Genomic DNA, 17,187 nt, shown 5'->3' with positions numbered 1-17,187 from the left:
ATAAATCCTATGGAAAAATGAAATTGTAACATGAGTCACAGTTTGAGCATTATAAACAGTTTTCATCTTCCTGAATATTCTATCAAATTCTTTTTGAACTATTTCTCATTCAGTTGTGAACTTCATGTTTGACAGGTAACAAGTAATTAAGTAATTGTAGTAAACAGATAGTAAATAAATGTTTGGCTTCTAAGTATCCAGGTAGCCTTTTTTTAAATTCCCTTCCATGATAAAGTGATTATCTTATTGCGGAGTTTTATGTGTTTTTATAAACACAGACCATTTTAAAACTTGTACTACCTCCTTCTATACTGCTCACCATGAGTTTCTTATCTAATACAATGGTAACTCAAGCCGGGCATGGTGGCACACGCCTTTAGTCCTAGCACTAGGGAGACAGAGGTAGGAGGATCACCATGAGTTTGAGGCCACCTTAAGACTACAGAGTGAATTCCAAGTCAGCCTGAGCTAAAGTGAGACCCTTCCTTGAAAAGCCAAAAAAAAAAAACAAGGTCACTCTTCAGAACTAACCTTCTAGACCCCAAAGTTAATATGAGTATATCTTTACAAGTGTGTGTTTTGAGGAAATTGCTAGAAAAGTGAATGGATATACTTAAAAGTACTTTTCTTAGTTTATATATTGTTCTTGCTTTTTATAAAGGTTATTAATGGTGAACTGGAGAGATTGTTCAGTGGTCAAAGGTGCTTGCTTGCAAAGTCTGATGGCCCAGATTTGATTCTCCACTACCCACGTAAAACCAGACACAGAAAGTGATTCATGAGTCTGGAGTTCATAGAGGTAGGAGAACCTGGCATGCACATACTTACTTTCTCTCTCTCTCTCTCTCTCTCAGATAAATATATAAATAGTTTTTTTTTTAAGTTACTGATGTTAGTAAATAAGGGTGGTAGGAACTATAACATAAAAATTATAGTAAGTTCTTCATGGAGTATTAATAAAATTAGACTAAATCTTGTATCAGGTTAAATAATTGAGATTACATTAGCTTCTTACTCTCAGAAATCTACTTTTTTGTTTGTTTTTCAAGGAAGGGTCTCACTCTAGCCCAGGCTGACCTGGAATTCACTATGTAGTCTCAGGGTAGCCTCAAACTCATAGTGATCCTCCTACCTCTGCCTCCTGAGTGCTGGGATTAAAGGTGTATGCTACCATGCCCAGGTGTACAGATATCTAAATTTCTATTACGAGAGACAAAGCAACTGTGTCAGTGCACCAGGACTGCAAACAAGCTCCAAATGCATGCATTACCTTGTGCATCTGGCTTTACATAGGTCCTGGGGACTTAAACCCAGGCCAGTAGACTTTGCAAGCTAGTGCCTTTAATGCTAAGCCACCTTCCAGTCCCCTTAGTAATTTATCATCCCTCTTTTCATTTTCTGGAAACCATGTTGAATAATTTTTTTTTTAGAAGTTTATTTTTATTTATTTGAGAGAGGGAAAAGAGACAGAGAATGTTCATGCGAGGGCCTCCAGCCACTGCAAACGAATTTCAGATGCATGTACCACCTTGTGTATCTGGCTTTACATGGGCTCTGGGGTCCTCAGGCTTCACAGAAAAGTGTCTTAACTGCTAAGTGATCTCTTCAGCACTGAATACTATCTTAATCTATGTATAGCTTTACCTTCTTTTTCACTTCACACCCAAGGAATACAGTGATCAGGTTGCATGGCAGTTCCCTTTGTGATCAGAAGTGACAGTGGACCAGAAGGGACCCTCTGATAACCTTGTACTCATCCACAAGTTTGTCAGTTTCTGTGCCAGCAAATCAGTGAATTGTAGTAATAATAAGTTAATGATCGTTACTAAAGTTTGACATTTATACATCACAAGTAGGCACTGTCAGAGATTGCTGAGGGTCCATACTGAGTCTTATAAAACACCTGCTCATCATGCATCAGTTCGCAGTACAGCCTTTGAGTTCTTAAGGATGTACAGATATTTCAATTCAGTTTCCAAGAAAAGCATTTTGTTGGCCTGGAAATGTATCTCATTTAGTAGGATGTTTGCCTAGCATGCAGGAAGCTGTGGGTCCAATCTCCAGCACTACATAAACTGGGTGTGGTAGTAGAGGCCTGTAATCCCAGCTGTGGGGAAGTAGAAGCAGAAAGATCAGAAATACAGAGTCATCCTCTGCTATATAGTGAATCTAAGGCCAATCTGGATTTATGAACCTTACTACATAAAAAAGCAAACAGGCATTTTCTTAACAATGCATCATCAGTTAATCCTATTGCTAATGGACTTTATTGTTTTTTATTAATGAGTTAATTTATTTTTGTGTTGTTCATAATTGAATGCAGGGCTTTAATGGCAAGTGCTATATCACTGAACCACATCTCCAGCTTCAACAATGGATGTTATTTCCTGCAATTCTGGTTTTATTGCTTCAGTGATATTTCGGGTCTATAATTTTTTGTTTTTTTGTTTTTGAGGTAGGGTCTCACTGTAGCCCAGGATGACCTGGAATTCACTACGTAGTCTCAGGGTAGCTTCAAACTCTCAGTGATCCTCTTACCTCTGCCTTCCTAGTGCTGGGATTAAAGGCGTGCACCACCACACCCAGCTGTTTTGGTCTATAATTTTTTGTGACTAGATTTGAAGCCCTTGCATTTTGTAGTTTACAACAGAATTGCCTTACCTCCATTGCATAATGATAATGTATATAACATAGATTTACTCTAAAATTTGTCTAAACATAATCCCTGTTTGTCTTGTTTAATGTGTAGTACATTTCACTTAAGTACTAGAACATAGTTGATTTAAAATTTTAACCACTGACTTATTCAAAGTAAAAAGCTTATACTAGCATCCTTTTTTATTACCATACTTTTATTCAATTTGAAAACAAGAGCAGATCTCATAGTACTTTATGGGGTTACTTATCTGATGTAGGTAGTTGTAGATCAGAAAATCAAAGAATCTCAGCTTTATATAACTAAAAATAGTATTTTCCCCCTTGTAGGAAAGTGACAAGGCATCAGGCTCTACAATGAGTTGGAATGCGATTGAAATGTTAGGTACAAAATCTACAAATGGCTTTGAGGCCAAAAGTTTCCACCAGAAGGATCTGGAGTTAGCCCTTTCTCCCATTCATGACAGCAGTGCCATTCCTGACACTGGAAGCTCTTATGTAAACCTTCCTAAGAAATGCTTCTCTGAGGAGGTTTCTTGGGAAGCAAGAGAAGTGGGTGCAAATAGTGAGCACCTGGCTATTGGCCTAAGACAGTCTGGTTCCCGTCAGTCAGATCCCTGGATTGTGAATTCTAGTGATGTGTCTGAAGAACACCTTGGGCAAAGAAACTTAAAAAGAAACTTTCAGTTGGTAGACTCTAGTCCCTGTCTGGATATTACACAAAGTAAGAAGAACTGTGTCCAAGAATTCAAGCACAGTGATGAAATGAGCCATTCCTATACAAATCAAGCTACAGGCATGACTACTGAAGTCCAAAATCTTAAGCTTTCAGTGTACAGAAGTCATCAGAATGACTGTGCTAATAAGGAGAATGTTGTCCATTATCTTGCTGAGAAACAAACACCAAAAAAATTATGTACACCAATGGTAGCAAAAAACCTGATGTCTGAGCTGGATGAAGATTGTGAAATGACTAGTAAGATGGACTGTCTTGGTTCTCATCTTGTTTGCTCTGATGAAGAAAAAGCTCCTGAAACTCTTTATATGGACTCAGATTCATCTCTCCCTGGGATTTCCATAATGGAAAGCTCATTAGAAAGACAGTCCTTTGATCCAGACAAAAGCATCAAGGACTCCTCTTTTGAGGAATCACACGTTGAAGAATCAAATAATGAATCAAGTATTTTATCACCAAACTGCCTAGAAAGTTCCCTACCCAAAGATGATTGGCACCCTGGTTTCCAAGACAGTAACCAAATGTTAGCTCCTCCAAAGATGGTAAAAATGTTAACCCTCTCAAAGAGAAATGCTGTAGCTTTTCGAAGTTTCAGCAGTCATATTAATGCATCCACTAACTCCGATCCATCCAAAATGAGCATTGCTTCTTTAGAGACGATGGATATTTCATCCGCATATAGTGGCTCATATCCCATGGCTATAACCCCTATGAAGAAAGGAAGAGCCTATATGCCACATCAGGTATATTATAACTTTTTAACATTTCAGCCTTTGGATTTTAGGGGTGTGGGGGGACAAACTGAAGACAAATGTATGCCTCATCTAGACTCTGGAGGCAGGGGTCAGAAGGATCCATGTAAGTTCAAGGTCAGCTGGGGACTACATAGTGAATTCCAGGTCAGCCTGAACTAGAGCAAGATCCTACCTCAAAAAAAAAATTTTAATTTATTTATAAAATAAGAATTAAGTAAAAAAAAAAAAGAATCAAATCTATGAATTGTTGTGAATTTTCATGCTGAAAAGTATAAGATTATTTAAAATAGGAGTTTTTGTTTGTTTGTTTCTTGGTTTGGGATTTTCAAGGTAAAGTCTCACTCATGCACAGGTTGATCTGGAATTCACTATGTAGTCCCAGGCTGGCCGCTATCAGGTGTTCCTCCTGCCTCTGCCTCCGGAGTGCTGGGATTACAGGCACGTGCCACCACATAGCATATTTATTATTCTGGGGATTTTTGTTTGTTTGACCTTTTTTTTTTTTGAAGTAGAGTCTCACTCTAGCCCTGGAGCTCACTCTGAAGTCCCAGGCTGGCTGTGAACTCACAGCCATCTTCCTACCTCTGCCTCCCGAGTGATGGGAATTAAAGGCGTGCACTACCATGACTGGCATCATTAAACTTTTTAAATGCCACTTAGTACAAGAACTAATTTATGTTTAGTTTATCTTACAGATTGTCTTAATTTCATTCATTTGTCAGCCACAACCTTCTCAATATCTGTTCTTAAACTTTGTATTAACCCAATCTGTCAGTAAGTTTTCCTGTGGCTATGATGATTCATGCCTCAGCTCACCATTGGGAAAAAAATATCTTGAGTTTAAGACTAGCTTGGGCTAATGCACATAGCAAAACTATCTCAAATTAAAAGAAAACCAGAAAATTTCTTTTGTATTTTCCCATTGTTACATTTATGTCCAGGTCATATGCTGAAATCATTGATGTATCAAGGCCATTGAGCTTTATTACCTAAAAGGCATTTTCCTAACTGACTAGTATGTGTCAAATCCCTGGGAAGGATTTGAGTACATCTCTTAGGCCCCACCACCCATGGTCTGGCTTTCTGTTGCTGCTTCAGTGCTTGGTTCTAGTCACTGTAGAAGAAATTACGATATGTGCCATCTCTTAAATTGCTTTTCAATTTGCAGACTCCAAATCAGGTCAAGTCAGGAACTTCATACCGAACTCCCAAGAGTGTAAGAAGAGGGGCAGCCCCAGTGGATGATGGGAGAATTCTAGGAACCCCAGACTACCTGGCGCCTGAGCTCTTACTTGGCACCGCCCACGGTAATACATGCACATGCAGCTTTTGAATTGTTACCTATTGCTACATTGCCCCTTAAGGTTAAATTGTTTCAGATTTCTTTTTTTTTTTTTTAATATTTCTTTGTTGTTTGTTAATTTTTATTTATTTATTTGAGAGAGAGGGGCAGACACAGAAGGCTTCTAGCCACTGCAAAGGAACTCCAGTGCCAGTGCAAATCCATCTCTCCAGCCCTGTTTCAGATTTCTTTAATGCTTAGATCACCTGTGTGAAACGAGAGGAGCTCATGACATACTCTGCCCATTGATTGCAGGAAATTAACAAGAAGTCTCTTTTAATAAAAACAAATAAATCCTGGCTGGAGAGATGGCTTAGCAGTTAAGGCGTTTGCCTGCAAAGCCAAAGGACCCAGGTTTGATTCCCTAGGAGCCACAGAAGCCAGATGCACAAGGGGCACATGCATCTGAGTTTGTTTGCAATGGCTGGAGGCCCTGGCATGCCCATTCTTTTCCTCCCTCCCCCTCTCCCTCTCCCCCCCCACTTTAAATAAATAAATTTTTAATAAATAAGTCCTTCCAGGTGTGGTGGTACACGCCTTTAATCCCAGCACTCAGGGGTAAGAGGGTCACTGAGAGTTTGAGGACACCCTGAACTACATAGTGAATTCCTGGGCTAGAGCAAGACCCTACCTCACAAAACAAAAAATAAAATAAAATACAATAAATCCTGAAGGGAATGTAGCTATTTGTACTTGGCCTTCTCTAATATTTGCATACATGTACAAACATGTATTTGATTTGTGGTGCTAATCAAAACCAGGACCTTGGGTGTGCGTAGGCAGGTACTTTACCACGGAACTACCTCTGCAGCTCTGTTGTACATGTTGTCAGTCTGGCCCAGATGTCAGCAGGAGCAGGGATGGAGACACTGCTCCGGGATACCACCTGAGGAGTTCCCTTAACCTTTTAGGGACCTTGACTCAAGTGAAGCCAGATCCTTGGCCTCGTTGCAGAAAAGGATTTCAGGGGACCTGGGGGGATGGCTCAGTGGTTAAAAGGCACTTGCTTGCAAAGGCTACCAGCCCAGGTTCCATTTCCAAGTACCCACATAAAGTCAGTTGCAAAAAGTAGAACAAGCATCTGACGTTTGCTTGCAGTGGCAAGAGACCCTGCCGTGAGCATACGTGCACACATGAGCAAGTAAAAAGTAGAAGATTTTCAGCATAAGCCAGTATGAAGTAGAGTTAAAGTTTATTTCAGAAGTTTTGGAGGACTGGGGAGATGCCTCAGTGGTTAAAGGTGCTTGCTGGCAAAGCCTAGTGGAAGGGTTCCATTTCCAGTACACACATGAGTCTGGAGTTTGCACATGAATCTGGAGTTCGTTTGCAGTGGCAAGAGGCCTTAATATGTTAATTACTTCCCTCCCCCATTCCCATAAGTAAATACTCCCCCCCCCCCCCAGATAGGGTCTCACTCTAGCCTAAGCTATCCTGGAACTCGTTCTGTAGTCCCAAGGTGGCCTTGAACTCACAGGATCCTCCTACTTCTGCCTCCTGGGTACTGTTTTTAAAGGTGTGTACCACCACACCCCGTTATTTTTTTTTAGGTCCATATTGCCAAATCTACCAATCTCGGTTCAATTTTACTTAGGTTCCTTACTTTGTCTCCCAAGTATAGCGATGTCTCATTATACAGAGAACTTGCTGCCCCTTTGAACTCCCTACATACCAAATATGCTCAAGTCCCTGACATAGAAGAACGACAGTACTTACATGCAACTCAGCACATTCTCCCATATACTGTAACTTACCTGCGTATACCATTGACTGCAATGTAAATGTTAGGTGAGTAGTTCTTAAGCTGTATTTTTTAGGGTTTAATAAAGGGGAGGAGACTACAAGTTCAGTTCAGGCACAAGTTTTATCCAGATGTTTGCTAGCTATATTTGCTTGAATATGCATGCAGAAACCAGTAGATAAAGAAGACTGAATAGAAGTTCTTCAAGCTTCCTTCTCATGCACATTCCCTGTAAATCTCATCCCTTCCATGACTTGACTTAATATCACCATATCACTGATTCCATAATGCGGACTTTTTCTAAACACAGACACATAGTCAGAAACTGCCTACTCAGCATTCTGTTGATATTTCAAGTGAATGTAAAAGCTGGACTTGTAAATTTAATAATGCAGATCTGCAATCCCAGCACTTAGAAAGATGAGGCAGGAGGATCATGAGTTCAAGGCACTTTAGCTATATAGCTAATTCCAAGCCTGACTGGAATACATAGCAAGACCATGTCTAAACAGTGGGTTTTTGTTGTTATTGTTCTGTTTTTTGAGGTAGGGTCTCACTCTAGCCTAAACTGACCTAGGATTCACTGTGTAGTCTCAGGCTGTCCTCAAACTCATGGTGATCCTCCTACCTCTGCCTCCTGAGTGCTGGAATTAAAGGTTTGTGCCACCACGCCCAACTGAACAGTAGATTTATTAATCCAGCTTGCTTTCTCTGTTCCCTGTCTCCATTGGAAGTACTTAGTAACTGTTGTTAATAATGTTAAGCAGGGCTGGAGAGATGGCTTAGCGGTTAAACGCTTGCCTGTGAAGCCTAAGGACTCCGGTTCGAGGCTTGATTCCCCAGGACCCACGTTAGCCAGATGCACAAGGGGGCACATGTGTCTAGAGTTCATTTGCAGAGGCTGGAGGCCCTGTAACGCCCATTCTCTCTCTCTCTATCTGACTCTCTCTCTGCCTGTCACTTTCAAATAAATAAATAAACATGAAACAAAAAAGTTAAAAAATGTAATGTTAAGCATTGAAATAAACATACTTCATTTCTTTTTTCTTCTTTTGCAATGCTACATGTCAAACCCAGAACCTTTGGCTTACTAGGTAGATGCTTTACTCAGAGCCACGTCCTCATCCTTAAAATTCTTTTGTGTGTGTGTGTGTGTGTGTGTGTGGTGTGTGTGTGTGTGTGAGAGAGAGAGAGAGAGAGAGAGAGAGATAGGACCTCGCTCTAGCTGAGACTGACCTGGGTGGAATTCACTCTGTAGTCTCAGCCTGTCCTTGTAGTCATGGCCATGATCCTCTTCCTCCTGCTTCAGGAGTACAGGGATTAAAGGCATGTGCCACCATACCCAGCCAAGTTCTCCTTTCTTTTATTAGCCAAAGCAAGAAAGTCCTATGAGCCTTGGCTACTTTTTGTTTTGATGCAAAGCCTTACCACGTAGTCCAAGCTGGCCTTGAACTTGTAGGTTAGAGTTCTTACCTCAGCCCCCAAGTGCTGGGTGACAAATGTGCGCCACTGATCCTTGTTAGGTCCCTTTTGCTGAGTCGCAAATTTACTAGTCTGTTTCTCCTATATTCTAATCTCTAATTTAGGATATAACTTGAAAGGAGTACTGAATTTTTTAACATTCAGATTTAAAGATTGTTTAAGATAATATCTTGCCACTATTTTATTGAGACATGTAGCTGCCTCGGCTAAGCCACAGGCTTGAGACCCAACTGTTCCCTCCCAGATGGCCTCCATGGTCTTACTCCTCAACCGCGCTGAATTTCTTGTACATTCTTGTGCATATTTTTATTTCAGCTTTTAATACAATGTTAAAATGATCTGTATTGGAAGCCAAGCAAGGTATTACAGGCCTTTAATCCCAGCACTCGGGTGGCAGAGGACAGAGGATTGCTGTGAGTTCAAGGCCACCCTGAGACTACATAGTGAATTCCAGATCAGCCTGGGATACAGCAAGACCCTACTTCAAAAAAACCAAAACAAAAAAAATATATATCTGTATTGAGCTAGAGAGATGGCTTTGTGGTTAAGCCACTTGCCTGCAAAGCTTAAGGACCCAGGTTCAATTCCCTGGTGCCCATGTAAGCCAAATGCACAAGGTAGCACATGTGTCTAGCGTTACTTTGCAGTGGCCAGAGGCTCTGGCACGTCCATTCTCTCGCTATACCTATCTCTCTCAAATAATTAAATAAAATATTTAAAAATTATCTGTATCATCTCTCACAGAGTATGATGTTATATTCTTAGGAAAAGAATTTTATTTTAATCATCTTTGTATCATTTATATCTGGCACAATACTTAGTGATAGTGAAATTAGCTCATGTGGAAGTGTGGTTTGGTTTTTGTTTGTTTATTTTTAATATTTACATTTATCTATTTGTAAGCAGAAAGAGAGGAGATGGACATTCCAGGGCCTTGACTTTGCAAACAAAGGTACATGTGCCATTCTGTATATCTGGCTTTACCTGAGTACTGGGGAGTTGAACTCAGGCCATCAGGTTTTGCAAGCAAGCACTGTTAACTGCTAAGCCATCTCCAGTCTGTATGATGTGTTTTTGTTTTGTTTTGATTTTTTTAAAATTTTTATTAACATTTTCCATGATTACAAAATATATCCCATGGTAATTCCCTCCCTCCCCACTTGATTTTTAATATTTATTTATTTGAAAGAAAAAGCAAGAGGCAGAAAGACAGAGAATGGGCATGCCAAGGCTTCCTGCCACCATAAATGAACTCCAGGCACATGTGCCACTTTGTGCATCTGTCTATACATGGGTACTGGGAACTCGAACCCAGGTCTTCAGGCTTTGCAAACAAGTACCTTTAACTACTGAGCTATCTCTCCAGCCCCATGGTTTTAGATTTTTGAGGATCTTATCATATATCCGAAGCTGTAATGGAATTTGTTGTGTAGCCAAGGCTGACCTTGAACTCAGGGTCTCAAGTCTCAGGCTCCCGAGTGCTGGGATTATGGGTATACACCATTATACCCGGCTTGAACTCATAATTTTTTAAAATATTTTATTTTTATTTATTTATTTGACAGAGAAAGAGGGAGAGAGAATGGGCATGCCAGGGCCTCCAGCCACTGCAAACGAACTCCAGATGTGTGTGCCATTTTATCTGGCTAACATGATCCTGGGGAATTGAACCTGGGTCATTTGTCTTTGCAGGCAAATGCCTTACTGCTAAGTCATCCCTCCAGCCCTGAACTCATAATTTTTTAAAACAATTTTATTATTATTATTATTTATTTTTGGTTTTTTGAGGTAGAGTCTCACTCTGGCCCAGGCTGAGCTGGAATTAACTATGTAATCTCAGAGTGGCCTTGAACTCACAGCAATCCTCTTACCTCTGCCTCCCCAGTGCTGGGATTAAAGGGGTGCACTACCACACCAGGCTGAACTCATAATATTAAAAAATGTTTTTATATATTTATTTGAGAGAGTGGGCACACTAGGGCCTCTAGCTGCTGCAGACAAACTCTAGACACATGTGCCACTCTGCATATGGCTTTATGTGGTTTCTAGAAAACTGATCCCAGGTAGAATTCGTAAGCCAATGCCTTCAACCACACTGAGCCATCAGTTTTTTGAACACCTATAGTTTTAATGCAATGAACCTAGCTACGAGCTACTAGCTACTTTATTTTTACCTCCTGGGTTTTTCTTTTAATTTTTGTTTATTTATTTATTAGAGAGAGAGAGAGAATGGGCATGCCAAGACTTTTAGCCTCTGCAAACAAAGACACATGCACCACCTTGTGCATTTGGCTTAGGTAGGTTCTGTGGAATCGAACCTGGGTTCTTAGGCTTCGCAGACAGGCACCTTAATTGCTAAGATACTTGTAGGAAATGCTTGCAAGTTCAGCTTATTGCCTCTTAAATTACAGGTCCTGCAGTTGACTGGTGGGCACTTGGAGTCTGCTTATTTGAATTTCTGACAGGAATTCCCCCTTTCAATGATGAAACACCACACCAAGTATTCCAGAATATTCTAAAAAGAGGTGATTATTTTTCTTCTGCTAAGATAGTTTCAGGATTGGGGATCCTTTTTTTTTTTTTTTTTTTAATCATTTTATTTTTTCTCAAGTTTTTAAAACATTTTTCCATGATTATAAAAAATATCCCATGGTAATACTCTCCCTCCCCTCCCCTCCCCTCTTTTCCCCTTTGAAATTCCATTCTCCATCATATCCCCTCCCCATCCTCAGTAAGTCTCTCTTTTATTTTGATGTCATGATCTTCCCCTCCTCTTATGATAGTCTTATGTAGGTAGTGTCAGGCACTATGAGGTCATGGATATCAAGGCCATTTTATGTCTGGATGGAGCACATTGTAAGGAGTCCTACCCTTCCTTTGGCTCTTATATTCTTTTTGCCACCTTTTCCACATTAGACCCTGAGCCTTGGAAGGTGTGATCGAGATGTTACTTGGTATTCTAGTCACTTCTTTCCAGCACCATGATACCTTCTGAGTCGTCCCAAGGTCACTGCCATCTGAAAAGAAGATTCTCTACCCAAAGTGAGAGTAGTATTAATATAAGGGTATGAATATTAAGTGCTTACTGGCAATTTGATAAGCATAGTATATACACTTATCCAGACATCAGCAGATGTTACACCCCTAGGGCTCATGACAACCCCTGTTTTAAGTTTTCAGTATCAGAGATGTATTGCCTCCCTTGGAGTGGGCCTCCAGTCCAATTGGAGGGCAGTTGGTTTCCACCATGACAGACGTGCCACTATTGCACCCGTTGGTTCATTTGGCTTGGTTGGCCAATTATAAGGCTTGCAGTGTCCACTGTTGAGTATCTTCACTGGTGGTATCTCTTTCTCCCATTGAACTGCATGCAGCGTGACTTTTTTCAGGTTTCTGTCAGCTGGTCTACATGGAGGAGGTTTTCAGCTCAACTCCAGTGGCCTTGCAGCCCAAGTATGTGGAGTCTTCAGCAATCAGGATTGGGAATCTTGTTCAGAAGTAGAGCACTTAGCCGGACATTGTGGCACACGCCTTTAATCCCAGCACTTGGGAGGCAGAAGTAGGAGGATCGCTGCAAGTTTGAGGCCACCCTGAGACTCTATAGTGAATTCCAGGTCAGCCTGGACTAGAGTGAGCCCCTACCTCAAAAAACCAAAAAATAAAAATAAAAATAAAGAGAGAGCGAGAAGTAGAACACTTATGTAGCATGCACAGACCCTGGATTCCATCCCTTAGATGAAAAAAAATTCATTTATCTCTTACATAGTTAAGCAGTGATGAGCAATTTATTTGAATCTTTGTATAATAGATATCCCTTGGCCAGAAGGTGAAGAAAAGTTATCTGATAATGCTCAAAGTGCAATGGAAATACTTTTAACCATTGATGATAAAAAGAGAGCTGGAATGAAAGGTAAGTCTTTGTCAAACTCTTTGACTTTTTTTTTCCCCCTGAGGTAGGTCTCGCTGTAGCTCAGGCTGACCTGGAATTCGCTGTGTAGTCTCAGGCTGGCCTCAAACTCACAGTAATCCTCCTACCTCTGCCTCCCAAGTGCTGGGATTAAAGGCATACACCACCATGCCTGGCTTCTTTGACTTTTGACTCCTTCCAGATAGTAATTGAAATCAAGTTTTAGTACCCTCGCTAATATGACTGTTTAATGGTAAAAAGATAATTCCATTTATTTCTGCCCTCTAAGTATGCATTAGGATATTTTTCTTTATTTTTACATTAAAACTCAATGCAGAGGTTGGAGAGATTGCCCAGTGGTTAAGGCATTTGCCTCCAAAGCCTGATGACCTAGGTTGAATTCCTCAGTGCCCATGTAAAGCAGATGCACAAAGTGGTGCATGCATTTGGAGTTTGTTTGCAGTGGCTAGAGGCCCTGGAGCATCTCTCTCTCTCTCTCTCTCTCTTTCTCTCGCTCTCTCGCTCTCACTCTCTGCCTTTGAAAAAAAAAAAACACTTCCATGCAATGAAGTTGCAGTCTTCTCACTGAGTCCTGTGAGCCTCTAGGAGGCACCTGAAGCACTCTCCTACTGTCAATAGATTGGCTTTCTCATACCTGATAGCCAGCAAGTGCAGGGGTGTATGAATACCTTCTTGTCCTATACTTTCTTACTGTTTAATTTCATCAGTAAATGTATATTGAATTCCATATTGCTTCAAGTAACACATACTATGTTCCTCTCATAAGATAATTTTGTTGATGTAAAGAACCTGCTGAGGGACACACGGGCGTTTGGTAATGTTCTCCAGGCCCTGGGGCTACCCAAGGGATGCACCATATGGTTAGTGGAATTTACTTTGTAGTAGGAAGACAGATGGAAGCAAAGACAGCTGTAGCATAATGTCATGTAGTCACATGGACTATGAGGGGAAACAAAGCAGGGTGAGAGGATACAAAGTAAAGGTTAGAGTTTATTATATATTTTATTAGAGAGAGATAGAGAGAATGGGTATGCCAGAGCCTGTATCCACTGCAAACGAACTCCAGATAGATACACCACTTTGTGCATCTGGCTTACATGGGTGCTGGGGAACTGAACCTGGTCCTTGGGCTTCACAGGCAAGTGCCTTAACCACTAAGGTGCACTAGTATCTGTGAGTTCAAGTACAGCTTGAGACTCCATAGTGAATTTCAGGTCAGCCTGGGCTACAGCGAGACCCTACCTCGAGGAAAAAAGAAAAAGAAAAAGTAATTGCTAACTTAAAGGAGAGAAAAAATAAATGATTATTTATAAAAATGTCTAAAATTTAATGTTCTTTCTAGCCATATTCATAATAGCAATAGCTTTAAGAAGTTTCAAGGCCAGGTATGGTGGCACACGCCTGTAATACCAGCACTCGGGAGGCAGAGGTAGGAGGATCACCATGAGTTCAAGGCCACCCAGAGACTACATAGTGAATTTCAGGTCAGCATGGGCCAGAGTGAGACCCTACCTCAAAAAACCAAAAGCTGGGCGTGGTGGTGCACACCTTTAATCTCAGCACTTGGGAGGCAGAGGTAGGAGCATTGCCATGAGTTCAAGGCCACCCTGAGACTACATAGTGAATTCCAGGTCAGCATAGACTAGAGTGAAACCCTACCTCTAAAAACCAAAAAAAAAAAAAAAAAAAAGTTTCAGATTACAGTGTTAGTCTAATGTGTTTTGTTTTGTTTTGTTTTGTTTTGTTTTGTTTTGTTTTGTTTTGTTTTGTTTTGTTTTGAGGTAGAGTTCCCCTCTAACCTATCCTGGATGGACTTGTCCACCCTGACACTACATAGTGAATTCCATGGACTTGTCCACCCTGACACTACATAGTGAATTCCATGGACTTGTCCATCCTGACACTACATAGTGAATTCCATGGACTTGTCCACCCTGACACTACATAGTGAATTCCATGGACCTGTCCACCCTGACACTACACAGTGAATTCCAGGATAGGTTAGAGGGGAACTCTACCTCAAAACAAAACAAAACAAAACACAACACAACACATTAGACTAACACTGTAATCTGAAACTTTTTTTTTTTTTTTTTTTTGGTTTTTAGAGGTAGGGTTTCACTCTAGTCTATGCTGACCTGGAATTCACTACATAGTCTCAGGGTGGCCTTGAACTCATGGCAATGCTCCTACCTCTGCCTCCCAAGTGCTGGGATTAAAGGCATGCACCACCACACCTGGCTTAATCTTTTTTTCTTTTTTCTTTTTTCTTTTTTTTTCCTTTCTTTTTTTTTCTTAATGAAGGGTTGGAATCTGAGATTTGTGACTTATACCTGTAATCCCAGCATGTGGGAGACTAAGGCAGGAAGATTGCCATCACATTAAGGCCAGCCTGGGTTCAGAGCAATACTCTGTCCAAAGGGTAAGGGGAGTGAAAGGTTGAGACTGGCTATGTCAGTGGTAGAGTAACTTGCCTAAAATGTGCAAGGCTCTGGATTCATTCCCAGCACCAAAAAAAAAAAAAAAAAGTAGTGATGGATTAAAGAGCAGGGAAGTTATTTCTAGCTATTAATGATCAGTTTAGTCAAATGAATGAGCATATTTTATATCCTAGTAGGTAGGAGATAAGGATGGCAGGTGACAGTTTGACATCTTACCGTCAGTACTGTGGTGTAAAGATGTTGGATGTAGCTGCAGTACTAAATGGTCCCCTGCCCTAAGTGCTGTCAGTGATCTCAACAGTCAGATCCTGAAGAGATTGTGTGAGACATGATAGTGCTAACAACTGCCTTGAGACGAGAACTGGAGCACTGATGGTGTGAGATCCAGGGCTCCAGAAGGTTCATCAGGGAAGTAGTAGGCTAAACTCTTCACCAAGTAAAGGATTGTGTGAGAAGATGAAAGCCTCAAGAGCCCCTTCAGTTAGACTCATCACTCATGTTGACACATATAAGACAAGCAGCTACCACACATGACAATATAGGTGGTCCAGTGAAAAGACAACATGTTAAGTGTTTGTGAGACTAGCATGAGCCAGAGCAGTGTATGAGACATTCTCTTTAATTCCTTAAAGCAGAGCTTACGTGATGGTGTCGTAATACTCTGTTTTGTTTTATGTACTTCCCCTCTAAGAGCTGAAGCGCCATCCTCTCTTCAGTGACGTGGACTGGGAAAATCTGCAGCATCAAGCCATGCCTTTCATACCCCAGCCTGACAATGAAACAGACACATCCTACTTTGAAGCCAGGAATAATGCTCAGCACCTAACCATATCTGGATTTAGTCTGTAACAGGAAGACATGCCTTTCCTCAAACTCTGTCCTATAACCTTCAGTTATTTGTTCCTTACTGCTAGACTGATCTACAAAAGGGATAAAAATATTATTTTACCTGGGCCTATGAGCTTTTAATCAATGTATGCAACAGGTTTTACAGAGTTAAAGTGCTATAAGGAATATAATCAGTAATTTATCTTAATCTTAAAAATGTATATAAATCTTCAAAGTTTTTTTTTTTCATCTTATTTATTCATAGCACTTTATGAGGATTAAAGTATTAGTAAACTAGAATGACACTACCACTATAGATAGAGAATGAGCCACAAGCTTGTTGCTTATCTGTTGATTTCTGTCCACCATTCAATCGGGTGTTAAAATAATCTTTAAAATGTACCGTTTCATCTGAATTGAATTTACTTGCCCATGATTATCTGTAAAAATGGTTTCAAGGACAGTCATTTAAGACAACATGTAGCCTCGGAAATATAGCTGAGGCTGGGATTACACCTGTAACCCTTCTGTAACCCTTATACTTGGGAGGCAAAGGCAAGAGGATGGCTTCAAGTTCAAGGCCAGCCTGGTCTACGTACTGAGCTGTAGGCCAACCAGAACCACATAGTAAGATCTCAGAAAAATAAATCAAAAAGAAAAGCCAGGCATAGTGGCGCACGCCTTCAATCCCAGCACTCAGGAGGCAGAAGTCAGAGGGTCACTGTGAGTTCAAGGCCAGCCTAAGCCTTCATAGTGAATTCCAGGTCAGTCTGGGCTACACCAAGACCCTACCTCAAAAAAAGTTGGGGGGGGGGAGGGCTGGAGATTTATCTCAGTGGATGAGTGCTTGCCTACCCTGGACTCAGTCCTCTGCACCAAAAAAAAAAAATGCTGCTTCACCTGCCTCTGCCTCTATAATACCTATTTCTTTAAATAGTACTGGGAAGACTTGGTATGAGTTACTTTAACAGTAACTTTAACAGCCTGTTCAGTAATAGAAAATTTCATGTTTTAGATCTTACCATTTCCAGCATTTTCAAAGACAGACCTAATATATAATAATTTACTTTTGCTTAATGAATGAAGCTGTAACAAGTAGACTATCGACATCATTCTTTTCAAAGTATATGTACTAAGATTCAGGCTCACAGGTCATATCTTAAATTAGTTGAGGCTTTCAGTATATTCTCAAAAGAGCAAAGTTCAGGCTTAAATGTATTATTGTTAAGTGTTCTGCTAATACAGTAATTTATTAAATACCTTTTGCACACTGGTTTTCATG

At 40.6% G+C, this 17,187-nt stretch overlaps 1 protein-coding gene across 1 annotated transcript in view; it reads left to right on the top strand.

The window, feature by feature from the left end:
• Positions 1–16,619, top strand: part of Mastl (microtubule associated serine/threonine kinase like) — a 32,913-nt gene extending 16,294 nt beyond the window's left edge. Inside the window, exons 7-12 of the mRNA XM_045149065.1 lie at positions 1,712–1,830; positions 2,986–4,134; positions 5,315–5,453; positions 11,120–11,233; positions 12,517–12,618; positions 15,769–16,619. Of these exons, the coding sequence (XP_045005000.1) occupies positions 1,712–1,830; positions 2,986–4,134; positions 5,315–5,453; positions 11,120–11,233; positions 12,517–12,618; positions 15,769–15,926 (1,781 nt within the window). The 3' untranslated portion in view covers positions 15,927–16,619. The remainder of the gene's footprint in view (positions 1–1,711; positions 1,831–2,985; positions 4,135–5,314; positions 5,454–11,119; positions 11,234–12,516; positions 12,619–15,768) is intronic.
• Positions 16,620–17,187: the final 568 nt, after the last annotated feature.

The sequence above is a fragment of the Jaculus jaculus genome, chromosome 5 (genome assembly GCF_020740685.1).
Source record: "Jaculus jaculus isolate mJacJac1 chromosome 5, mJacJac1.mat.Y.cur, whole genome shotgun sequence".
Lineage (NCBI taxonomy): Eukaryota > Metazoa > Chordata > Mammalia > Rodentia > Dipodidae > Jaculus > Jaculus jaculus.
This window is presented reverse-complemented; position numbering and strand designations above follow the sequence as displayed.